The sequence below is a fragment of the Haliotis rubra genome, unplaced genomic scaffold (assembly GCF_003918875.1).
Source record: "Haliotis rubra isolate DU_JTF1 unplaced genomic scaffold, ASM391887v1 Scf528, whole genome shotgun sequence".
Lineage (NCBI taxonomy): Eukaryota > Metazoa > Mollusca > Gastropoda > Lepetellida > Haliotidae > Haliotis > Haliotis rubra.
Window position 1 is genome coordinate 693,709 of NW_025767222.1, and position 27,298 is coordinate 721,006.

General features: G+C 41.4%; 1 protein-coding gene across 1 annotated transcript; it reads right to left on the reverse strand.

Moving 5' to 3' along the window:
- Positions 1–26,855, reverse strand: LOC124252878. Its single transcript, XM_046686553.1, has 2 exons — positions 22,199–26,855; positions 1–4,363 (listed from the first exon to the last, which is right to left on the reverse strand). Exons 1-2 carry the CDS (start codon positions 26,853–26,855, stop codon positions 3,744–3,746), a joined length of 5,277 nt encoding a protein of 1,758 aa, XP_046542509.1. The 3' UTR covers positions 1–3,743.
- Positions 26,856–27,298: the final 443 nt, after the last annotated feature.

Sequence of the window (27,298 nt, forward strand, 5' to 3'; positions counted from 1 at the left end):
TGGAAATATAATATTTTATTACATGTTTGTTATAAAAGTGTTATAGGTGTACAGTACAATGTACAGTGGACTATGTATACTCGGTCTCCATGCACACTAGCTGGTACACACTGTATTCATACACAAAAGGACTCGATAAACAGCATAACGGTAAGTGTATGACGTAAGATCTGACGTCAAATAAGCGTACACAAAACCACTAATTTCGCTGTGGGCTTCTAACAAAAGCAAGTCTTCACAAAGTTCTACATATAACGTATTAAGAATATCAAAAGAGGCGGTAAAATACATATACACTAGATCAATCACATGTAGACATCAGTTCGCAATGTGCTTCAAACTAAAAGGCATGATTACTAAACTATTTTCATAATCATCTTCATTATCTCACTGCATTTGTTGAAGGTTCTGTATTTGTTGGCGAAACGGCAAGTAATCTTGTTTCAGTTTTGATAAATATCATTTAACTTCAAACAATAACTATAACTGATTTATATTTGTGCTCATTGTTAACCTCAAAATATACTTCGTAAGTATTTTGCCAATATGTATTTACAACTATGACACATAATAAATAATAATCTCAAAATATATTTGTGGTATTTCGGATTACAGGAAAGACACGTGGCATACTAATACACAGTCAAAGGTGTATACTAATCACATTCACTAAGCAAGAGGTCACCTGTATGTTCGTTTCTATAGAAACGCTGAGATAAAATTAAATCCGGTTTTGCATTCTTTTCTAAACCACCGTGTACATAGCAGCCAGACTTTTCACCTTGAAACCCCATACCCCGGCAAATGATACACTTTATACCTCGGCTTGTTATTTCGCAAGGCTAATTACCACAACCATCATTTTTTTAATACTCTGTTACTATTTGACTTACTTCTTTCTGTAAATACCCCCGCTTAAAATCCGAAATCCCTGTGTCTACTAATTAAAAACACTTCCACGTTTAAATTTTTAACAAATGTCTCGTGATATTACCTCAAGGGGAATTAGGCTTAAGCCGCTGTGACATAAACGTTTCATAACAACCAGGCTGGTTGTACATGGAATGTGCATTAAAGAGGCTGGGAGCTTCTCCGAGATCATGGTGATAATGAAACGTATGTTCAGCTGAATATATTAACGCATACCGCAGGCGTATGTCGTGATGGCTTTGTCAGTAAGATACATGCGCGCTGTATGTGTGTGACCTGCATTCCTGACGGAGGAGGGAGCTGGCCTGCAACTTCTGATGCTGGTGATGATGTATTTAACTTGTACGAATAGGTTAACAAACAGGTAATACAAGTATGCGAGGAGTGTTTCAGACTGTGGTGGCTTTGTAGTCTATTCCAAAATAAATCAAACTCACCTCACCGAACCGAGGAACTGGTTTCCTTTGAAAGCTTGGATTAATCGTGACATTGAAAAAGCTCGCTCATTCCGTACGAGCTACCTATATTTGCACCTGTGAACACTGCGGACGTTTATGTAACGATGCATCTCGGACGAGAATTTCTTTTTAAACACAAAGATACGCTGAAGGACGAGGAACTACATGGAATATTTTCCATAAAAAAGAAACCTTGACGAGTGATACTTCATTTTGGACAAAGTCGAGGACATTTGGTCAAATGATGAATAGGGGAATTGGATGAATAAACCTCCAAATTTATCTAACTAAAACAGTTTTACCAGATTTGCGCGACCTCTAAATATTATATTATTATATACTCTTATTTGAATGCATTTCATACATCTATCATCTGAACAAACAAAAATGAATATAAACTGTAATGTTTTTACGTGACCATCCGTATGTTTTTAACTGAGTATAAAGCTCATGTTGTTGTTTATTTATCCTTCGAATGGCTTTACATGGTTGTTGTTCAAGAGTATCCGTCAACCTGTTGCGTACCTTGCGACAAGATTCAAGTAATTGGGCAACGTGGTGCAATTAGTCTGACAGGCTGTCTGGAGAAGCAAAGAATGTACAGGGTGAATTGACGGGACATTGTTGGGTTTCAAGGACTTCCATAGCGACAAACATTTACCCACAGCGTGCCCTCAAACTGGAAATCAAAACTGAAGAGGCGTTGAAGCCCTTTGCAATTTACACTATACAAGCCTTACTTTACAAAACAAAAAAAAGGAGAAATGGCGTACACGATATTGACATTGCAAGAAGAGTATACATGTAATTATTCACAAATTGTCAAATCACATAATATGGCAACCAACTAATTGAGATTATTCATTTATACAAGATTCAATTTTTAAAGGTGATATTCTATAAGAACAAGATCTGTTCGATTTTAAACTTCAGAAAGTAAACTTAGCGTAAGTTGAAATTAACCTTTGGTTTTATCAATAGTTACCATTTCAATGGTTTATCTAGCAGTCTTTACATATGTACAAGTCCCTGGGATACATTGTCTACATATTGCACTATATACAAGCAAGTAACGCTGCCATTGTATAACATAGAATATTACATCATATCTATAATATCACAGTGTATGTTTACGCATTTCTACACGAGGGCTGTCAAAAACAAACAGCAACACGTTAGAAGTAGTGTACTTTGCACCATGATGTTAGTAAGCTATTCACGCTATACTACAGCGGAAGACGCGTGTCCATATCGAGATAGAAATAACACGCAGTATTTCACAAGACACCATCGACCCTTCCGGATACCAGAGTGTCACAGCACCAGAGAACCTCATTCTGGGTATATGGTGTGTGATGACGACCACGTGTCAACTTCTGTCTGGTCAATCAGTGTCATGCTTACACCATCGATCATTGGTTTGCTTGGTCCAGGTTCGACCACATATTACAAACCGCCGTGATATAACTACAGAACTGTTCTACGGCGTTTAAACTCCATTCTTTCGCTACATCAGTTTTGTTAATAGTCCTAGCACCATCATCAGTGACATCTAGTAAAACCACTAAATATGTCGGTATTCGTCGTCTGTTTCCGTCATTGTTCGGAAGACAGCTAGGGTCAAAGACCAGAGTATACACTACGGGCTGCAAGGTATGGTTCATTTCTGTTTGCAGTTTCTTCAAAGCACTAATATCGGCGTTTCTTCCGTTACGTCAGAATGTGTATATTTACAAGGTCTGTGTGATCTTCAAGGTTGTCAATGAGTACAATATAATAGCATGCATGCAGGCAGGTGGCTATAATATCCTCATTCATCTTGCACGAAATATGAATGAGTTCGAAAAGTCCTATAAACATGCACTCAACAGGTTCACGTCCTAGTACCAAACTAGGACCAAATGCACTTCACTTGGAATCACATGCCGTCACATCTATTCTGGATTGGGTTTATGTTGATTGTTCCAAAGCATCTGACGAGTTGGTCATCAGTGCCAAGGGATGGTTACCTTGTCATTGTTTGTTCCAATGTACGCCCAATCGGAAGAGCACAAGCCGATGACACTATTCAGTCACCTCCACCTATCTCCGGATAGGATTTGTCAGATCAGGAATAAGATCCACAGTGTTGAAAGTTAATGAACACGTATTGTACGGATAAATAGACCGCATGCATAATTTGCATCATCTCATGCACACTGACATGCATATATGCATTGGAAGCTTGTATATGTTGAAATGCACTATGATGTATAATACATCGAATAGTAGGCACAGGTCAGGGGACCTTATTTCTGGAGTCTAGCAAGTGCTTCCAGAAGCCAAACAGTTATCAAGATCACCGCTGTGGTTCTCTCAGTAGAGGATGTCATGGGAACCGCTACTAGACAGACGACCTTGTCTCTGCCGCGTGGAATAATGGGATGCGTCATTGTCCCCCTGGCCTTCGGCTACACTCAAGATCTGAGAGAACAATCTCAAAGTGTCCATACTGCTGAGTTCATTGTCGTTCCTGGCCACTGATGACGTCATACTATGTGGTCCATAGGACCCCGCTTCAAGTGCTCCACGTGCACCAGCGCTCTCCATCACGTGCTCATATAGACGTCTGCGTTGTTCGTTTGCTAGAAGATCTATTTCAATCTGCCGGGTAACAATGGCGGAGCTCTTTCTCCACACGTTGAACTCGTAGTCAATTGGCACAACTCGTTCGGCGATCACCTTGATGATAACGAAAGCTTTGCCATCTTTCAAAGTCAAATTGACTTTTTCATTGACGGCGTCGAAATTGTCTGTGTTTCCAGATCGCGACTTAGATCCGTCTGCGTGGACAAAGTCAAGGTCACCGTAGATCTCTTCGTTGTGGTGTTCCACATCAATGTTCTGTCTAATGTCCTTGGAGTCAATGTTGGCGAGCTGAGACAGCAACAGCGTGGATAGGTTCTGCTTTGGCACCTCCCTGGTGGACATTTGAACTGGAAACAGAAAGAAGACAGTGTTATGGTTGATGCTGGAAGTGTATTGTACATTATAACGGCATTGGTGGATTTGGTGCACATTGTAATAACTGGACATATACTACCCATCAAAAATATAAACTCACTTAAAGGACTCACTATATGTTAAGTATACATATATGGTTACATCGAAGATGGATTTATCCACTAATTTATCCACATCTGCAAACCTTATGCAGATGAATTGCACGAGGATCATGCATCAGATTGCTGTAAAGCATATGCAAATATCGTGCACGTGAACAGCTGCGTTTTGGTGTAAAGTTTTGTTAAGAATTCGCCAATTTTCACTGAGTTTCATCCTTCATTGTATTCACGACAATAATTTTGTCAACGTTACGAATTTGCTTTACGGTACATCAGTTCATGTGTAAACAGTACCTTTATACAGTATGGAATATTTTGCAAAATAACAGTTGACTGAAGTAAGTGGCTATATTTACACTAGTGAGTCTAAACTTTTGATGGGTAGTATATAAAAGGATGGGATTCTCAGCTCATAACTCTTGAATGCGTCTTTCAAGTAAAACCACGACAAGTAGAAGGCAATAGGGCAATGGAAATGTATTTGAGAAGACGTATTTGTCACATTTCGAGAGTTTCCCTAAACGTTTACGATAAAATTCCGAGTAATTCGTGGTACGTGGACTAGTGATTAATCAACAAACATTGTTTGACAGCTGCAGTTTAATAACTTGGGGAAACACTACACATGATATGGTGTGTTGCTTCTATTCATTTTACAGAAATCAAGGTTTTGGGAGTTTTGTTTCATTAAAACACCAACTGTTTACGTGTGTGATTACTGATTTCCAGTGAGTGATATTATGAACAACGACGAAGGACGTCGGAACACGATGACACGCAATAAACCAAGTCACCGATCCTGACCAGCAGATCCATTTGTCTTTAATCACAAGCAACAAAGTGCTTATACCTATCCCAACCTGGTATCGCCATCCAGAGAAGTATTGAAGGACCTTTATTTAATGATTTAACTACATGTTTGATGTTTAAACATGACGGCAAAGAATGGGACACTTTTTAAAGATTTATCATATGACATTTTGCATATGCCCTTGAATGATGGAAATTAGAAAGAGTCCTTAACAATATTAGCATAGTGACTACTTTCACCAACACCGATACACAGCATGTATAACATCAAGAAGAATGTTGTAGTGGTCATCCTCAAAACACATAGTTTGTGTGTTAGACATTACATTCTCACAGAAGACAACATATTTACTGAACAAATGTACGATTTGTTTAGATTTGATTCTCAGCAGCCTCTGGTGGTTCATTATATGACGCATTTTGCGTTTTGTTTGACCATTCAGGCCACAAAAGGACAACATTATTAACACTTTGGTTTCACACAACCAAAACCTTATTTGTGTGTGCTGTGTAGGACACTATTTCAGAGGCTGTACTGCTGCATTGATGTAGATGTAATAACTCTGTTTGGTCGGAAAAGATCTCTGACATTTCCATCCAATCTTCTGAAGCAAAACAGGATATCCTGACCATGAGTCTAGAGGTAATTTTAAATAGACTTTCAAAAGCTTACAGATGACCTCGGCAGGCCTGATACATTTACAATTATCTTCATCCACGCCCCGTGTCAATTGCCTGTGTCAGTCTACAGCAAATGTCACAGGGTGCTGTTACAATATACATAGATCCTCGCACAGTGCATACCTCAAATTATAGCCAGTCTGTTCAGTCGCCTACGTCCTCACAATTGTTCATAACAGTAACAATGATGTTTAACACCTAGTTTCAGTAGTGGTGACCGTGGTATGTTTCATTGGGGTTGGTCACGACGAGAGAACGCAGTGGCAAGAAAGAGGACATTACGAGTGTAAGCTGAAACTGAGACTTATAGGAGGCTGCCTTCAGTATTAAACATCTTGACGGTGTTGTCACCGTCTCAAATTACCACTGACCGTCACCTTGGTACTTTCCTTGACCTTATCACTTTAAAGGTACTCAAAGACCATCTGACCGTAAGAAACTAAGTCATCTTTGCGGCATTAGGTAAACGTTTAGTTATCAACCACGGTTACAACATCCTACAGTGCTTATTCGTCGTATAATACTCAGTCACGTGGTATAATTATACACTACTCGAGGAGTAAATAATCAGATAACTATAGGCCTTAACGACACTGGTGACAGGTGAAAGTACTTCTCATGTATGTATTACTGGTTGGTTTACAAACTACCTTAACTGCTAAACCATCAGTCTTTCCTCCAGTACTGAGGAGCCACGGGTCTGTTATATATGATACATAAGTCACCATCTGTTGTGTCGAACTTTGATGTCTCGAATGTACAGCTGTATCGAAGTAAAAACTTGATCCTTGCGTATTCCTTATTTACATTAGTCATGATTTTGTGTTTATGTCGAACTTCGGTTGTTCGAAGTGTTTGCATGGGTTCCTCCAGCTTCGAGACAACAGTGCTGGACAGTATTTATGGTTATGAGCATATCTACATTGTTAAAAAAACCCGGGGCAGTTGGGTAGCCTAGTGGTTAAAGTGTTCGCTCGTCACGCTGAAGACCCGGGTTCGTTTCCCCACATGGGTACAATGTGTGAAGCCCATTTGTGGTGTTCCCTCGGCGTGATATTGCTGGAATATTGCTAAAAGCGACGTAAAACTAAACTCACTCACTCACTAAAAAGACCCACCTACATATACGTGAATGTATGTACGTAATAATACACTCATGGAAAATAATAAAGGAACACACGAAAGTGCAAGTGTTCCTATACTCTTCTCCGAGTTTCTTGTCAAGATTTATATTGCACTGTGGGGGAATATCTGGAAATAAATAAAGGAACACATGTACTTTCATGTTTTCCCTTATTTGTTTGCATGAGTTTATTTCTGTTTTCACTTCTATTAAACCCAATGGATCGGACACTCGAGAAATGGCAGTCGTCTTCAGTCATATTTCGGTCCATCGGAATGGACCAACACCTTAGATGTATGTACCCATCCTGAATACAAACAAACCATCACCCTAACCCCAGGGACCGCCTCCATGGTGTAGTGGTTAGAGCGTCCGCCTGAACAGCGGAAGGTCGCGGGTTCGATCCCCGACCGCGTCATACCAAAAGCCGTTGAAATATGGTACTTGTTGGTCCCTGCCTGGCGCTCGGCATTAATGGGTACAACAAGGACTGGTCGGCTCGGAGTCAGTATAATGTGTCTGAGTGGGGTATTCATGCTTCACTGCGGCATGGTATCTCAGTGGGCTAGCACTATAAATCCAGCTTAAGTCTGGGCTAGTACAAGCAGCCACACATACACACGCATGCACGTCGTCATATGAGCGAAATATTCTCATGAGCGTTAAACCCAATTTCACCTCACCTCACCTAACCCAAGGCTGTCCCTGTTTATCATGAGAAGTATGTTTTCTAATAATAGCATTCCTAAGAGTAACGAGATTGCGCTTATATATGCAGCATCTAAATACATCTTTACATGAATCGTATCTCCCAAGCATCTCCTGTTACAACGTGGAAGAATAAAGGTCAAAGTTATTATGGACAATAAACAGGCAGAGACGATTGTGCAAACCCGTTCTCGCTTCGCTGCACCTGTGATGAAGTCTGTCGCCATTTGCTGCAGCCATGTGCCCCAGTAGGGAGTCATTTCTAAGGCGATGTCGCTATGTATTAGAAAACCTGATCTAGGTCAGAAAAGCTTGTAAGAAGCGTGGACGGCAGTTTGTATACCACGACGCTGTCTACATATTGTATTGATGCTAATACCTGAGCGATGAATGCTATGACGCTGCACAAAACGTGGAATCGAACCCTTGTTGTCGATAAAAACTGTAGTTTTAAGTTCTAATATCTAAATAGTTTTGTAACAGTGAATATATGTCCACATGCATTGATGTTATACAATGCAACGTCTATTTCAACAACAAATTTGTTGTTAAATGAGTTTTATCATTTATGTCATGCTGTTTGAGGTTGGGGCGGCGGGGTAGTCTAGTGGTTAAAGCGTTCGCTCGTCACGCCGAAGGTCTGGGTTCGATTCATTCATTCACTCACCGTTTGAGGTGGGTGGATCAGGACAATATATCACTCGCGTAATTTTTAAAATCATCATGCCCACTGATTACATTAAATGTTTCAAATGTTCTACAGTTTGATGTGATCATATCTATATGACACAAGCAGGTAACCTCTGTAATATTCCAGCTGCAATATGACGGAACTCTGGGTAAATCCAAACAAGTGATTGATAATATGATAAGACGAATCATCCAAGTAACCAAGCCTGCACACCTGATCAATCAAACCCCAAGGTACAGTGAGTGGGCGAGTTTAATTTTACGCCGCCTTTAGCAATATTACAGCAATATCACGGCGGGGGACCCCAGAAATGGGATTCACACATTGTACCCATGTGGGCAATCGAACCCGGGTTTTCTGAGTGACGAGCAAACGTTTTAACAACTAGGCCACCCCACCGCTCCGCGAGGTATAGCCACGAGCATATGGTACAGGAGATTTGTTCTAACCGGTAGTCACCATGGGGTTCCCCGTGTTATAACTCAAACGTAACGAACTAGATATATAACACGATGTAGCGTTAAGATTCGGCACTATTGCCCAACACTGCAACTCCCCTTGTCTCGAGTAAATCAGCCGACACCTTATTTCGAGCTAGGGATAATTCAATCTATTTTCAACAACACTTTGAATGAACGAGGGCTCCGTTCGAATAACATATCCGAGATTTCTCTTCAAATCTAAAGGCCTGGCAGAAAAACAGATGATAAAGAAAGGGCAACACGTTGTTAGTGTAAGTAAGGATATGAGTGAGTGAGTGAGTGAGTGAGGTCGAGTTAACATCCTTTCTTCCTGTTACATCACGGCGTGGCAGAGTAATGTAGGAGAGACGCTCAAAGTGATTTAGATCTCAGACGTTCACCTTATTTACCACAGGTATGGTACTAACAAACCAAGAAACATTCAGGTGAATCGGGTTCGACCCCACAATTACAGGTTTCTGGTGTGCCAAAGCTCAACTCTGCCCTTCAAATTACACCGTCTGAGACGACGGCTTTCACAACTTCCTCTATGGACGACAAGTGGAGAAGATCATTTCCTAATATGAGCCACCAGTGACATGAAACTATCAGATGTGAATCCCTATTTTGACTTAACCACATATTCCCTCTATCCGTGAGTGAGTTTAGTTTTACACCGCTGTTAGCAATATTCCAGCGACACTAGGAATGGGCTTCACACATTGTACCCAAGTGGAAAATCGAACCCGGATCTTCGGCGTGACGAACGAACGCTTTAGCCACTAGGCTACCCCACCAGCCCTGCCAGTGATGTGTACATGGCTGCAGCAGGATACGCCAACCTTTTCGCTAACACCTGGTGTCATCGATTGATAGTGATTCCTTAACGCCTGTTTAGGATAAATCTCCATCTCACAACAGTGAAAATGACAATTATGGAAATTGTCCTGAAATGATTTTCACACGTTAATGATATACCAAGTATATTCGGAGCTTTGTTTCCCAGCGTATGTTCAGAACGTCTTGCAGTCCAACATATGTTGTCCTGCGTGTTGGTTAGCCTATAATGGGTGGGAAAATGAGCTGTGCCCATGTCGCAAGTATGTGTAAATTGTCATGACCTATTGCCCTCCTGTGAACAAAGTAGCAGATATAACAAAGCCACCTTGTCTCTGTTATAACCTAATACGACTGTAGTACATTGTGGTGGTGATGGTGTGTTTGTAAACACGATACAACGCCACTACAACATACAAACATGGCGGCAATACAACAACGATGAATGCCCACGTGGGAGGAAATGTTTAATGTTGATGCTGATGACTAAACACCATATATCAAAATACATCAAATGACATCGGTAATATTTTGGTAGTTTTACCAGCATTTCGTAATTCCAGCTTATATTCCGTTTGTTTAGAACACGGCAGATGTGAGTTCTTGTTTTGAGATGTTAGTTTTATTCGAAAAATTATTTATTCAGATATATTACATACAAGGCGTACTTCGCGGTGCATCGGAAACCATGAGATGAGCATACTTATTCAAAAACAAATGCTCTTGAAATGCCAAACGTGTCTGCTTTCAGCAGAGGTTTCTTATGAATATGGAATGTTTTTTGTCGCATTCACATAATTCTACCCAACTTATTACTGGTAGATTGATAGAGGAAACAGAATTAGGTGTATTCGAATATCATGGCACCAACCAATGTCACCAGCGATGCCTTTGGTTTGAAGTAAGATAAGATGGCGTAATGTCATATCTTGACATTCATTTAACAAATAATTAATTTCGCCGTTGAGGGCAGCATTGTGACGACTGCAGTATTTCTTCACCTCATTTGATGAGTGAGTGAGTATACTGGGATTCGAACCCGTGATCAGCAGATCCTTGCACGATTAAGGGACACCACTCTTCTCACCACAGTCCCAGTCGGCATGGTGAACATCGCGTATGTTTGTAATAAGAAAAGGTTATTTGTATTGTTAACCCTGACGCGACACTGGAGGTAGTTCTTTGCGAACACAACTACAATAGACCGAGTATGAATATGTCCTTGTAAACACAGTAACAAAAACGTGTGGCACAATGCTAACAATAACAATAACAATACGACAATAACACAGATACACACTTGTAATACAGTGATAGATGTATGCATAAAAGCTATTATTACTGCCCGCGTACGATCATCCTGGGAGTATCTATGACAAAGAGAACATTGTACATGTAAAGCAATTTTATGTCACTTGCTCATGTATTTTCGCACTTTGATATTAGTATGGAAAATATTCCGAGGTCAACCTCTTAAAGCTGAGGTCAGTGACAGTGTTTACTTGGGCGACTCGAGCCACCCTCAGTGTTTATTACCCTTCCATTGACATACACATTGGGCAGCCATCTGAGGAGTTAGTTGTTGACTGTCTTACAATATAGGTATACACTTCGTCCTGTCGGCTCTCAGCACCCCTCCTCATAGATGCTGAATCAGGAGAGGGTAGCCGTCATTCGAGGCCGTGGGCGGCGCGTCGTTGTCATGGTAACCATAAAAATACCCTATGTAAATGGTGTGATGGGGTGGGCGCATGTAGGGTGTCCTGTGTTGAAAGCTAACATGACCCCAACTAAATGAAATGATTGAGAGGGATGACGCGTTCTTCTACTGACATAAGACTAACACCGCCGCGGAATTTCAATACTTGGTAAATATTTGCTGAGGATGCATCCCTGCATCGTCACTTAGGCGTCAACTCCATACAGCGCCGTGTTGTGAGGAGTCGCCAAGTACCCAAGAAGAATGACACTTCTTTCTGTTGGGGAAAGAAAAACTCAGTGTGTGCCCAAGAGCTTATTGTTGTGCTTATGGTCAGGATGTCAGTTGTTAGGTGACAATAATTAAGTGGTCAAAGATCAAGATGTCAATGGTGAAGGTGTCCTCAGATGGACAATACATGGCCATATTGAGGCTGTTCGTTGTGATTGAATGGTAAGCTTCACGTCGTTACAGTAGACATTATTTTCGCGGATATGTGACCTTGACACAACATTATTTTACAAATACCAGGGGTTTTGACTTCAATAATAGTGAATGACATACTAGCTGATATTTGCCCAACTTTGCATATCAATCATATTTTCTTGCATAATGTGATACACAATCTTCATGTTCTAACTGACGTTCATTTTTTGTCACATTAGCCTACTGCTGTCTACTGAGTGAGTGAGTGAGATTAGTCTTACGCCGCTTTTAGCAATAGTCCAGCAATATCACGACGGGGGACACCAGAAATGGGTTTAATACGTATTCATGATGGGAATCGAACACGGGTCTTCGGCGTGACGAGCAAACGCTTTAACCCCTGGGCTACACCAACGCCCCTGTGAGTTTCTGCTAGTCCCATAGAGTATTGAACGTATATTGCATATTATCTACCTTTGAAATTATCAGATTATATTAGAACATTGTTTTGTACTACAGGAACAGTATTATCAAATATTTATTATAGGGCATACATACAAAAACATCATATGTTCAAAACATAAATCTCACACATGCGTGCTGCACGCACGTTTTCGCAATTCTGTATTGGAAATCACGCTCAGATCCCAGCTAGTCAAGCGTATCGCAGATACATATTTAAGTACAGAAATACGGCAAATTAACTGACTAAGGAACAAACACCATAATGCCGAAATTGCCAAGATACTCCTGTTCCGTCAACCGTGACGCCATACAAGCTGTTCACCTATGTGTCCTGTATTTAATACATATGAATAATACCAGTCCTTACACACTGGTTCCGCCAAAAGGCAAAAGCAAACGCCAAAGAAGTTAGACGTATATCCCTACTTTTGTATTTCTGTTGTTTAAACTGTGTAAACAATATTGACGAATATCTGCTGACAGTGACATATAGATTCGGGATGTATCACGGGCCATTAAGTATAAATAAGAAGGCTGTGATCTACGTGATGCGTCACATGATTAGCATATATATATGTCCTGAACATTGACTAAAGTAGAGTTTTATTTGAAGACTTGTACGCACTTGCTGCATTTCAAGACCATAAATATGACTTATTGTCAAAAGAATCATCTTATTAATTCATATTCATTTATGAATGTAAACTCAGCAAGACTCGACAGGCCAAACTGAACGTTAAAGTTATTCCTTGAGACCTTCCCTCACTTTCACTCCCTGAGAAGTATTACGTTGAATATATTCCTCGACACCTTTTCTCGCTTTCATAACTAAAACCTATTACTCTGAACATATCCACGACACCTTCCCTCACTTTTACTCTCTGAAAACCATAACTTTGAATTTATTCGTAGGAACTCCTTGTCTCGTTTTCACTACCTGAAAACAATGACGTTGAATATTTTCCTCGATACCTCCTCTTGCTTTCACTCCATAAAACCATTGTGTTGAATGTGTTCATCGACACCTTCACTCATTTGAATTACCTACGTACAGCATCACTAAGTGAACAAGTATAATGTGAGATAAAACCACTGTTAAGTATAAATGCATAGTTACGAGTTTAATTGACATTGTTCACGATCTTACACGTAGAACACAAGGAGACGTTCTACTGGAATTATAATAATATGCTGAACATAATAATTAATTCCACGCAGAGGTAATTAAACAATGTGATAGTTAATTAATTGAAACCGCAGTACATGTTTCTAACGTCATAGCCAAAGGTCCTCCATGCTCACACACTAACCTCCTTTGTAAGTGAGGCACTTAGACACATTTACTGACCACAACGTAAGTGCTAGACCGATGTTTACATGATTTCACTCTAACATCGACATCAGGTTACTACAACCTAGACCATTACTCGGGTGACAGTGAACCATGTCTTGTCACGAGATGACAAGGACCCACGACGAGATATATGGAGATGCAGCAAGGAACAACATCACCTCGTAACTTCATGCAACTGTAAGGAGCGTTCATAGTGCCGCCAGAAAGGTACACATCAATGTCGATGTAGTACACTTCATCAAACTGGAACTGTCACAATAGGCTATATGAGTGACAGCTTCATTTTCATATCTACACTAAGTATACCCCTTGGCTGTGAAAGTCTCCCAAGACGTTTATCATGATAAATGGGCGGTCAGCGAGACCATGAAACGCCTGACTGGACATTGGTGTTTATCTGATAAGCTAAGAGTGCTGTGCACGGTTCATCTGACATAGAAAGCTATATGTGAACCAAAATATAACGATAAGGATTTCATATACTGTAGACGGGCATTATGCATGCATTAAGCAATATGCACGATGTGCTATTAAGAAACATATATAAGTAAGGGGAATAAATATAAATATATATCACAGATACTTATTCAAAATATATATATATACTTGCAATATATCCCCATAAGGTTAAGGGATCACTTGCACAAAGTGATGTTAGCGCTAAAACTATCTTAATCCTATGTTTGACTATAGGAGGCACGATTATCGTAGAGCTAAGATCGCTTTGTGCAAGAGGGCCAAGGCCCCGTTCCACAAAGACATCTTAGCGCCAAGACGATCGTAACCATGCTATAACACTGAATGAAGACAGTCGTAGCACTAACATCGCTTTGTGGAACGGGTCCCTGTTTATGTTCGTAGTAACGTAGCAACTGTATAAATGTTGCTAAACGTTTTCTTAACCGAGGAAACAGTTCACTCACCTGCACCGAGGATTAAAGTATTAAATTCCTTTCGTTACTTTTCAACGTCTCCTTGATGATTTTTTAGTGTTTGTGCATCTCAAACCCATTCATGTTAATTTGCCGAGTTTCAAACCTAATTTAAAAATTTGTATTTTAATGCACCATCTGATCTAAATATAACGTCTACATATGCAAACTTGACCTGTTCACTGTAACAGGTAAAAAGTGTAACTTCTGTCTCCTTACACGCACCATTTTCAAGGTGTGAATACTACAAATACAACTTTAATCTAAAGAAATCTGTCAATCCCTTTGCAAACATATCTCAGCCAATGTGTGAATGTGAATTTTTCCTTTACAAATGAATACTATTCCTTTCCTATAGAATTTCTGAGTAAACGTAGTAAGGTGACTAGTGTTGACTCGTGCCTTATAAGGTGTGTTGTGCAAATACCTGATCGTGCTTAAAATGAGCACACACACATGTATATCATAGAGCATCTCAGTGTACCTAACTCGTACACATCTCCTTAGATAATCCAGGGTCCTCGTCAGCAGTATCTACTGAAAGTACACCGTGGTATTCGTTATTCCAACAGCCCTGTTTGTCTAACCTATATATATATATATATATATTATATCGATGAGAGAGCCCAAAGGTATTTTCCTCAGGTCGTCAAAGACACGTTCTAGATATACATTGCTGTATTGAATGTCAGTATGGCATATACATCATATGTGACGTAGTCCCACAATAAGTAGTTAAAATAGCAACATTTATTTGGTTTAGGTGTTTACATTTCTCCCCATATCTACATTTTTTTTGATACTTTGTTTGTATGATGTTTAAGCTGTCTTTATTGGCCTGATTGTATTTTTATCGCGATAACATCTGCCATACATGGGTTGCTATAGCGATACTATCTTCCACTGACAAGATACATGGGTTGCCATAGTGATACTATCTTCCACTGACAAGATACATGGGTTGCTACAGCGACACTATCTTCCACTGACACGATACATGGGTTGCTATAGTGATATTATCTTCCACTGACACGATACATGGGTTGCTATAGTGATACTATCATCCACTGACACGATACATGGGTTGCTATAGTGATATATTATCTTCCACTGACACGATACATGGGTTGCTATAGTGATACTATCATCCACTGACACGATACATGGGTTGCTATAGTGATACTATCATCCACTGACACGATACATGGGTTGCTATAGTGATACTATCATCCACTGACACGATACATGGGTTGCTATAGTGATATCTATCACTGACACGATACATGGGTTGCTATAGTGATACTATCATCCACTGACACGATACATGGGTTGCTATAAAGTGATACTATCATCCACTGACACGATACATGGGTTGCTATAGTGATACTATCATCCACTGACACGATACATGGGCTATAGTGATGCTATAGGTGATACTATCATCCACTGACACGATACATGGGTTGCTATAGTGATACTATCTTCCACTGACACGATACATGGGTTGCTATAGTGATACTATCTTCCACTGACACGATACATGGGTTGCTATAGTGATACTATCTTCCACTGACACGATACATGGGTTGCTATAGTGATACTATCTTCCACTGACACGATACATGGGTTGCTATAGTGATACTATCATCCACTGACACGATACATGGGTTGCTATAGTGATACTATCTTCCACTGACACGATACATGGGTTGCTATAGTGATACTATCTTCCACTGACACGATACATGGGTTGCTATAGTGATACTATCTTCCACTGACACGATACATGGGTTGCTATAGTGATACTATCTTCCACTGACACGATACATGGGTTGCTATAGTGATACTATCTTCCACTGACACGATATATGGGTTGCTATAGTGATACTATCATCCACTGACACGATACATGGGTTGCTATAGTGATATTATCTTCCACTGACACGATACATGGGTTGCTATAGTGATACTATCATCCACTGACACGATACATGGGTTTGCTATAGTGATACTATCTTCCACTGACACGATACATGGGTTGCTATAGTGATACTATCTTCCACTGACACGATACATGGGTTGCTATAGTGATACTATCTTCCACTGACACGATACATGGGTTGCTATAGTGATACTATCTTCCACTGACACGATACATGGGTTGCTATAGTGAAACTATCTTCCACTGACACGATACATGGGTTGCTATAGTGATACTATCTTCCACTGACACGATACATGGGTTGCTATAGTGATACTATCTTCCACTGACACGATATATGGGTTGCTATAGTGATACTATCTTCCACTGACACGATACATGGGTTGCTATAGTGATACTATCTTCCACTGACACGATACATGGGTTGCTATAGTGATACTATCTTCCACTGACACGATACATGGGTTGCTATAGTGATACTATCTTCCACTGACACGATACATGGGTTGCTATAGTGATACTATCATCCACTGACACGATACATGGGTTGCTATAGTGATACTATCTTCCACTGACACGATACATGGGTTGCTATAGTGATACTATCATCCACTGACACGATACATGGGTTGCTATAGTGATATTATCTTCCACTGACACGATACATGGGTTGCTATAGTGATACTATCATCCACTGACACGATACATGGGTTGCTATATAGTGATACTATCATCCACTGACACGATACATGGGTTGCTATAGTGATACTATCTTCCACTGACACGATACATGGGTTGCTATAGTGATACTATCTTCCACTGACACGATACATGGGTTGCTATAAGTGATACTATCATCCACTGACACGATACATGGGTTGCTATAGTGATACTATCATCCACTGACACGATACATGGGTTGCTATGGTGATACTATCTTCCACTGACACGATACATGGGTTGCTATAGTGATACTATCTTCCACTGACACGATACATGGGTTGCTATAGTGATACTATCATCCACTGACACGATACATGGGTTGCTATAGTGATACTATCTTCCACTGACACGATACATGGGTTGCTATAGTGATACTATCTTCCACTGACACGATACATGGGTTGCTATAGTGATACTATCATCCACTGACACGATACATGGGTTGCTATAGTGATACTATCATCCACTGACACGATACATGGGTTGCTATAGTGATACTATCTTCCACTGACACGATACATGGGTTGCTATAGTGATACTATCTTCCACTGACACGATACATGGGTTGCTATAGTGATACTATCATCCACTGACACGATACATGGGTTGCTATAGTGATACTATCTTCCACTGACACGATACATGGGTTGCTATAGTGATACTATCATCCACTGACACGATACATGGGTTGCTATAGTGATACTATCTTCCACTGACACGATACATGGGTTGCTATAGTGATACTATCATCCACTGACACGATACATGGGTTGCTATAGTGATACTATCTTCCACTGACACGATACATGGGTTGCTATAGTGATACTATCTTCCACTGACACGATACATGGGTTGCTATAGTGATACTATCTTCCACTGACACGATACATGGGTTGCTATAGTGATACTATCATCCACTGACACGATACATGGGTTGCTATAGTGATACTATCTTCCACTGACACGATACATGGGTTGCTATAGTGATACTATCATCCACTGACACGATACATGGGCTGCTATAGCGATACTATCTTCCACTGACACGATACATGGGTTGCCATAGTGATGCCATCAAGCGCTTTCTTGTTTGAATATCAACTAATGACTGATGGGTTGCTGCAGAAATAGTGCCAACCGAAGACTGGACATTGCGACATATTGGTCACTATGGTAGTAGTAACTACTGATGATTCAACATTTTTAGTTGCAATGGTAGTTATTGCAACCGACCATGCAACAATTTGGTTACTATGTTAGTTCTTTCAATCGATGATCCGACCTTTTGGCTTCAATGGCATTGTTATCTACCGAAGACCCGAAAGATACGTTGCTAAAGCCGTGATATCGATCAGACAGAGGGTAAAACTTGTTACGTTAATGACAATATGTAATGTGCTATACGCTCATAACGTAAACAGTTATCATTGTCATCCACTAGTACTTTGATCCATTAGTTTGATATATTCAGAACATATAGTTCTGAACTATTTTATCTAAAATGGGTAATATACTTCCAAATGTTTTCTTTGTGACAATTCCTAATCATAGATTAAGGTCATAACATGCTTAATCATTGTAACATGTCCGCATTTCTTCCAATAGGTACTTGTGTCATGACACATGGGTGATAACTAATTATTTCAGTGCGATTATATTATATTATATATTTGAAGGGAAGGTTTGGCTTTCTCACATCGAATGAGAATAATTCGGTGAAAAGTAAATGCTTCCCAGCTTGACAACACCCACCGGCCAGGGCGCTTAACTACGGGCAGTTACAGCCTCAACCCAACCCCGCAGCTAATATTCTCACGAAAACTTGGAATTACGAGTTTACAAAAAGGTTTCAATTCCTCGTCAACTTATTGCCACAACTCCATGTAGATTAATGTGTGTATTTGTGATTGGCGGTGCCATTGCCTGATATATAAATATCCCAATACAAACCTTGCATTTAAGGTTAGATAAATGTTTCCGTTGTATTGGGAAAGTAATTCATGATTAACCATGCTTCACTGGCTATCATGTGATCAGCCGATACTGAGAATACCACCTACATACTGAACATAACTACTGCATACAGCTTTCACTAAGGGGTCAGCAACCTGATCCGTGAACAAGGCGTGGACAGAGTGACCCAATGCTCAAGACGTCTTACCGTATTGTTCGAGGAATGACCTCAAGGGGTAGATGTTATTCAAAATTTGGTCTGAAATTTCTTTTACAATGGCTAGTGCAATTATTTTTTAAACATATTTCACACACTGCCGACTTAAGGAGTCCTGTTGTTTCATGTAAGAAACGTTTGTGGTCGCAGTTACTCTTCTGTGTTTCAAGTATAGGTGTGGAACATGCAGCTTTCCAGTTTAACCTCAGTAGAGCTTCATGTTGACCAGGGACTATAGATATGAACCGTTTCTTCAACAATTAGTTATGATAGTACGAGTAGGGCGTGTTCCAATATAACGGCGTGTGTTGACGTTACCTACTTATATGAGAACAATATATCTTCCCATTGTCAGGTCACCCTGATTGGAATGCTTGGAATGAAACGAGCAGTTAATCGAACACGTTGGCAAATTATGAGGTCTGGATTTGAAATTTTATCATTTAATCTACATAATTTCATATAATTTTTTTGCTGTCTCTTGCTTCTACATTCTGTCTTTACACATACTATTAAATACGTTGCAATCCATATAGGCATCGTGATCTAAACATACAGGCTGTCATTCATTCAAGCTGCCTTTTATTTCAGACATAAAAATGATTGTCTAATGAACAATTCAGTCGTTGCTCCTCATCTATCAACACCTGATGACAGATTGTAGATTATTTTGACTACATGTATAAACGGGGAATAATGAACAAACACGGTGCAAAAGAATGTGTCGCCTGAGGCTAAAACGCTCCCTGCTCCACTGTAAAGGGCAACTTATATTCAGAAATTCATATTAAACTACCACTGTAAAAAGTATCCAAGATACGGTATTGATCTGAACTACAACTTGTGGGATACAAATACTATTCAAATAAGATAGGCAATTACATTGAAAGTAGAACTAGATTTCTCAACATCCAATAGCTTTATGATAATGATCATTTCAAGCGTTGGCGGCTGGAAGGGTTGAACACAAAGTCGCCGTTGGTAATACATACATAGCCTTTCAAAACTCAACTGTGTCGGATTTAGCGAGGTCAGCAGATTTGACCTTATTACAAATCGTGTACGCCGGACTACTGAAGTGAAATATTCAGTGCTGTAAGTTTGACTGAGGCATTGCTGGAATGAATAGAATCATGTCGAAACGCTCCAATGGGTATTATAGATTAACATGATAAAGATAAGACCAACATAGAGGGAAAATATTTTGTTAGCCCTGCTTCATTCAGCCGACCAAGTCTTGTGAATAAATAACCACAAATATAAAACGTGTTGCAATGCAGAACAACTATATATTTTTCTGGATATTCGAATAAACTCATATAAAAAGTGACAGTTAAAAGTGGGTCGGATGTACACCTACACAAGCAAATGCTTGCGTGGAACTTCCAGCAGTCTGACTTTAGCTATGTTTAATGTTAAAATATGTACAGCACTCCATGCTTGGGATCTTCGTAACTCCACCAACAACCCGAGGATTACATATGCATGGTGTTCTCGACCTGCTTTGCACTTTTTGCCAAAGGATAGACTTCAATATGGAAATGGTCCTCTTTTCAACGTTTACATATTACGTTCCTCGTGAACACCTGGTGTCACCATACATATGTGCAATCGAGAGACTGGCAGTGATTTCTTATGAATATGGATAGGATTTTCTCGCTTGTATTTGAATATTGCTGACAATGTATTTGAACGTCACTGACAACGGTGACATCTGCCTCGATCCTACAATCCCGCCAACGACCGCTCATTCACACCGACTGCACACACCCGAACTCCATTTGAATTTTCAAGTAGAAAGATACTGAATTGGGAAGTGAAAGGTCGCGCATAGGCCTTTTGCATGTTACGTTTACACAATGGGACTCGGTGTAAGTTACAAGGTATATGCTGTTTTCAAATTGTATTTGATACTTCTGACACTCTCCCTTAGTTTAACTGGAGTTGCTTCTGTTTAATCAACTTTACGAGAAACTGTGACTGAATCACTGAATGTACGACAATCTCAGGACACTTTAGTCACGGCAATGTTTGTTATTCGGGTGGGTGTGGGAAAGGGTCTAGGATAGGAATGGTTAATGGGATCCTTCTCCCTGGTTATACATGATAAGAACATAAAGCTAACATGGCACACGATATCTATATTCATATACATATTATCGCATGGGTTAAATAGATGAATCTTGTATTGCACTCTAGTAAGCAATATTTCAGCTAGATCATGACGACATGAACACTTTGTGTATGGGACAGACAAACTAGGGGTTGATAGCATGAGCAACTGTACAGGTCACCGTGACATGCCGGCACACTGTCAGGTCACACACAGTAACCACCCAGTCCTAAAGACGTTGACGCTTAGTTTACAACACACGGAACCTCCTCAGCCCACTAAATCGAAAGGATGCAATATACAATCATATATCATAATGACCCAGCAGTGAATGGGTACCCGGTAGAATACAGTGGCAATATGACTGTTAACCTTTTAGCACCTCACAGGTAGCATGGGTTGCATACTCCATAAGGAGCAGCGAATGCACATTTATCCACTGACGATAAACTGGATATACACTGATCTACTGCCCGGGTAATAATGTAGTTATTTGACAATGATAATGGCGTCGGCCTGAGGCACTATTATGTATGATGTGCATATTGTATTAATAATCAAATATTCTTACCGTTTCTTCTGCTGCTACTGCTGTGTTGATGTGCTATCCTATCCACGGTGTCGAAAGTGATGTCTTGGTTCACCCTGTTCCTGAACTCCGACTGATGAACATTTTCCTCCAGCTGTTCCTCCTCGAACTTCTTGTAAAGGTCAGGATCACTCTGATACAGGGGATTGTCCTTCTGAAGATGGAACTCATTGTCAAACAAATTCAAATTATCATCAAAGTCGTCTTCATCCTTGCTGGGGTCAATTTTGTTTTTTATTAGAATCCTTCCTCTTTCTACTTTTAGGTCTTCTGTTTCGTCTGGTATATCGGAATGTAATGGTTCTCGACGAACAGTGTATATTTGTTGTTCCAATCTCTGGACTTTTTCCTCACGAACGAATTCTCCGTTTCCTTCATTGTCAGAGCTCACAATCTCGGTCCCTGTGCCTGAGTCGGCAGTCATGTCGTGGGAGAAGCTTCTTGAAAGATTCCTGCTAGTCTTGGGAGGAGATGGTGAGGTAGATCTGATGAAGAATGTCTTCTCAGTTTTATAATTCTGAGAGTTGGATCTCCCGACTGGCCTGTAATCACCTTTGTCTGGACTCAAGCTTGCGAAGGAAGAGCTCCTTTGGTTGTTAAAGTCTGTAGTGTAATTATGTCTACTAACGTCCACGGAACTCTTATGCCACTGAGGCTGACTCGACACTCGGCTGTAATAGGGCTGAGGAGATATAGACCTTACCCGTTTACTTAACATAACAGGCTCGCTATCTTCCACGCGACTAGGGCTCAGTGACCTCTGAACATAATATTTAGTTGTTTCATCCCTTCTCGATCTTCGCTCCTGCTTGGGAGACGACGGGTATTCACGTTCTACCGAGGACCTACGCTGTTTGGATGACGTAATCCGGTACTTTCCTTTCCTCTCTCCGTCGGAATCTGAAGAATAACTACCCCTCCGACCTCGGGTAGGGGAGGCCCTGCTGTCCCACATGCTTCCATTCGTCAGATTATCCTCCGATTTCACATTCATCACTGTGTACACAGAGTTCCTTGTTGAAGCGTCAACAGACCTGCCTCGTCTCGGGCCGGGATCGACGCGGATGACAGTTGTGTGGGATGGAGATACTCTGCGTGATAGCGAGTCGTCAAAGTAACCAGAGTCGAATCTCGTCGGACTTGCTACCCTTCTGTACCTCGAGTCTCGCTGCTGAGACTGAGTGGCGATCTTCCGCGACACTATTAAGTCCTCTGATGAGGATGTTTTTGCCACTCGGTAATGATGCTCAGGTTGAGTGTCGTTGTCATCGTCGTATATTGGATCTTTGCTACTGCTACCGAACAAGCTTCTGTTCATAACTCTCCTTTGGGCTTTCGTAGATTTGCCAGAAGGGGTCACACTAGTAACTCTATACACCTGCTGGCTATCTTCTACCTCTGGTTTAAATTCCATTTGTCTTCTTATAAGCGCTTCGTCGTTTCTAATATTTGACACCCTGTACTTCGTGCGCTCATCGTCCTCAGAATCAGAAAGATCTCTCGGCTCATGTCTGCGTTTTCTGACAGGAGACAGCCTGTCATTTTCAAGCTCTACTTTTGTAACTGATTTGTAACGCTTCTGTTCACTCCCAGAACCAAATGAATCACGGGTCCTGTAAAAACCGTCGTGTGGCCTGTCCTTATTGAACAGCTCTTCCGCGGGTATCGTCGTAGTGACCTTGTATCGCTGAGAGCTACGATCACTTCTACTGCTATCGCGAGAATTGAAGACTGGTTCATTATACACTGCACTGCTGGGTGTGTGTCTGACACGCCATAAATCTCCGTCTTTGTTGACAGACTCTTCATAGTTGAATGCTTTGTGTTGGTAAAAGTCAGATCTCGTTGGTTCGTCCTCGGCATACTCGTAGATAGTTCGTCTCTCCGGTGTAGTTTGGGTGCGGGTTGGTGATCTTACCATTCTATACCGAGGACTCTCCCCAGGGGGAGACGCTTCCGCTGACGTACTCTTGGATGTTTGAGACCCATATTGGCTGTCTGCATCACCAAATGACACGTTGTTGGTCCTGCTTGTCAATGCATCACTTGAAGTGAAGTACGTCTTCTCAATATTTGGACGATTGCCTTTCGGTATGGAATCGATACGCGTGATGTACCGAGTTCGTCCTTGACTTCTAGACGAATCTGCACGGTCCAATGAAGAACTCTTGATTTGCCGGACACTGTAGATCTTTTGACCTCGTCGGCCACCATCTGAGGACTGACTAGAGTCACTGTTATAGCCGTTTGTGTAACGAACACTGTCATTTGAATTCATAGAACTGTTTCTAAAAGAATTAACCATCCTGTTACTCTGATTCCATTCCGATCTGACATCTCGTTCTTGAGGGACATCGATCATCATATCTACCTTCTGGCCGATCACCGTCGACTTCGTCGTTGTAACGGTTACACCTGTCGCAACGTCCTGAATCACGGGCCCAGCAGACGCAACAGCTACAGCACCATCCTGGTTGTTTGCAAGGGACACATTATATGTAGAAATATGCCTTGTGTCAGTTTCTGGATAATCAGGCGCTGGCGTCATCAGAGCTAATGCCTGGTTGCCACTGGATGCCGTTGTTATGGTCCTGTATCCTGTGTCACCCCCTATTTGTATTTCGTCGCCGTTTTCCATCCAGGCTTTGACTTGTGTGTCTGTCGTCTGCTCGGTCCACAGCGGGCGATCCTGTTCATCCGTGACAATATTCAAAATTGTCTTTTTATTGACATCTTCATGCAGAGCCATATCGGTATCTGCACTCCTCAGAGTCACGATAGTTTGATTATTCGCTTGACTTGCCATGCTATCTACATCCCGATCCGAGATCACACTTATCCCGCTCACTGTCACATCGCCTCGCTCCACTGAGTCGTTTCGGAAATCTGTCACGGCCAATCCCCGATCAGCCGTGTTCAAACTGTCAAACAAGTTGGAAAGTACTTCTTTTGCTTTGCCATAATTCAAATCAGAACCATCGACCGAAAACCGAGTTGATTCTGGTGTATTAAAATCAAAACTGCGCAGGCTGCTCTGAGTTGTATCAAATGTGTGACTTGTGTCTACATCCCCGGACGTAAACACCATGCCTGACTGATCAAATGTAGCTGTCTGCCTCGGCTTGTCGCTAACATCCTCCACAACGTACAGATCCCCAACATTGTCCTGCACAACATAAACACCACTGCTCGATTCCTCGGTGTTAACTTGTGGACCCGAAGCCCCGCTTGTCGAGCGACTGTGTCCCGACACTCGACTGTGTCCTGACACCTGACTGTGTCCTGATGCTCGACTATGCTCTGAAACTCGACTATGTTTCGATGCACGGCTGTGTCCACTTGCACGGCTCTGTATATCAAAACTTTGCACTTCACCAACAGCAGCCGACATGTTTGTTGAATAATCCGAAGATGTATTCATAAAACCATTTGAAAACATTGGCGTATTTGCCTGGCCGTTGTGTTCAGACGAGTGAAAAGATCTCACATTCATATTTGTACCTACTTGAGATGTTTCATTATTCACAGGCTCGCCCTCTGAGTCAGATTCGGGATCATCGTCGAAAAATAAACTCCGAAATCCTGTGTCTTTTTTCTTCGGTTTGCCGTCGCCTGCTTTCAAATCTACGTCTATTCTTCCAGGTGACTGCTCCTCCGAAACCTCCTCACCTTGTTTACTGTCAAACCCTATCCGAGTATCTGAAGCAGACGACACAGCAGGCTCGTCTCGCGGTGTACCTGGTTCGGTCACGTGACCATGCGAAATGCTTCTCCACGTACTGCCGCTGACAAGTTGCTCATCAAGTTGGGCTTCCCTGCGACTATCAATCACTTCTTCATCCCCAGAAGGCTTGCTGTAAGAATCTCTTTGCTGTTCGGTGGAATTAAACGTGGTTGACGCCACAACAGGCTGGTCGTCCTTCCGAAAAGATGAATTACTGTCCTCAGATTTGTCTGTATACACCTCCTTTTCTCCTTTCTTCTTTTCAGCTTCAAAAGCCTTCTTCTGATTGCTGTGGATCGTTTGCAGGCGTCTGTTCAGGAACGCAATGATGTTTGCCCGGGAGTAAGGGTTAGATTCATCATTCTCCGAATTTTCCCATCTATCAGATCCAACCGTAGGCGTCGTGTCATTAACTTTGGGCGCAACCTCCAAACTCGGTGTAGCTGTTTCACTTACTCTTGCAGGGCTGTCCACTTTAGAGTCGTTGGAAACAACGGCGTGAGTCGACATTTCAACTACGTCCACGCTCTTCAGAGGCGTGTTCGTGTGTGTCGGGCTGAGCGGAACTTCGTCTGTTTCATCAGCGCTGAACATATCAATAACCTTTTTGTAACGCTTCATTTGCTGGCTTTTGGACATTTTGAACAGTTCTTTCCTTCGTTTCTTTATTGCTGACGGCTTAAATTCACCATCACCTAACTTGCTGTATATTTGTTTAAGTTCATCGACAGTGCCTGGTTTAATTGCTGAGCGAGTTGTTTTTAAGGGATCATTCCATTTAATCACCTTTAAACCGATGCTTGGATTGGTGACAACGCCATCACGGCTGGAGGAGTTATCTCCCTTGGGTTGTTCAGGCGTGTCAATGCTATTGCTTGCAAAGTAGTCATTTTTGGGAAGAGACAGACCGTGCATCTCTTCCGCTTGGCTGCTGTTGTCGGAACTCAAAGTAGTTTCCCCGGTAACAGTTTTATTGAAATATCTTAAAGTCTCATCCTCAGGTCTATAGTCAGACGACACGTCGGATTCGGAGAGAGAGATCCACCCTTCGTTTGTCCAGAAACTGTTATAATGGGGCGTTTGGGAGGTGGTGGCGTCGGTTGTTGCGGTGGTGGTGGTGGTGGTGGTGGTGGTGGGGGTGGTATGTATGGTGGTGGTGGGGTTGCCGATGGAGATGCCAGTTGTCGAGACGCCTGTGGGTAAAGCTCTGTTGATTTCTTCACTGGTGGGCTGGAGCTCTCCCCCTCACCATTCCTAAAGTCCTCGTGGGATGGAGAGTGTGGTCTTTTAACATGCAGAGACAATGTCTGATTCTCTCTTCCTTCATTTCGGGAGGATGTCCTGAGTGGTGGTTCGGG

Coding starts and splice junctions, on each gene's coding strand:
- LOC124252878 (XM_046686553.1), bottom strand. CDS start 26,855: ATGCACGGTCTGTCTCTTCCCAAAAATGACTACTTTGCAAGCAATAGC. Junction 4,364..22,198: donor CAGTAGCAGCAGAAGAAACG/GTAAGAATATTT, acceptor TTCTGTTTCCAG/TTCAAATGTCCACCAGGGAG.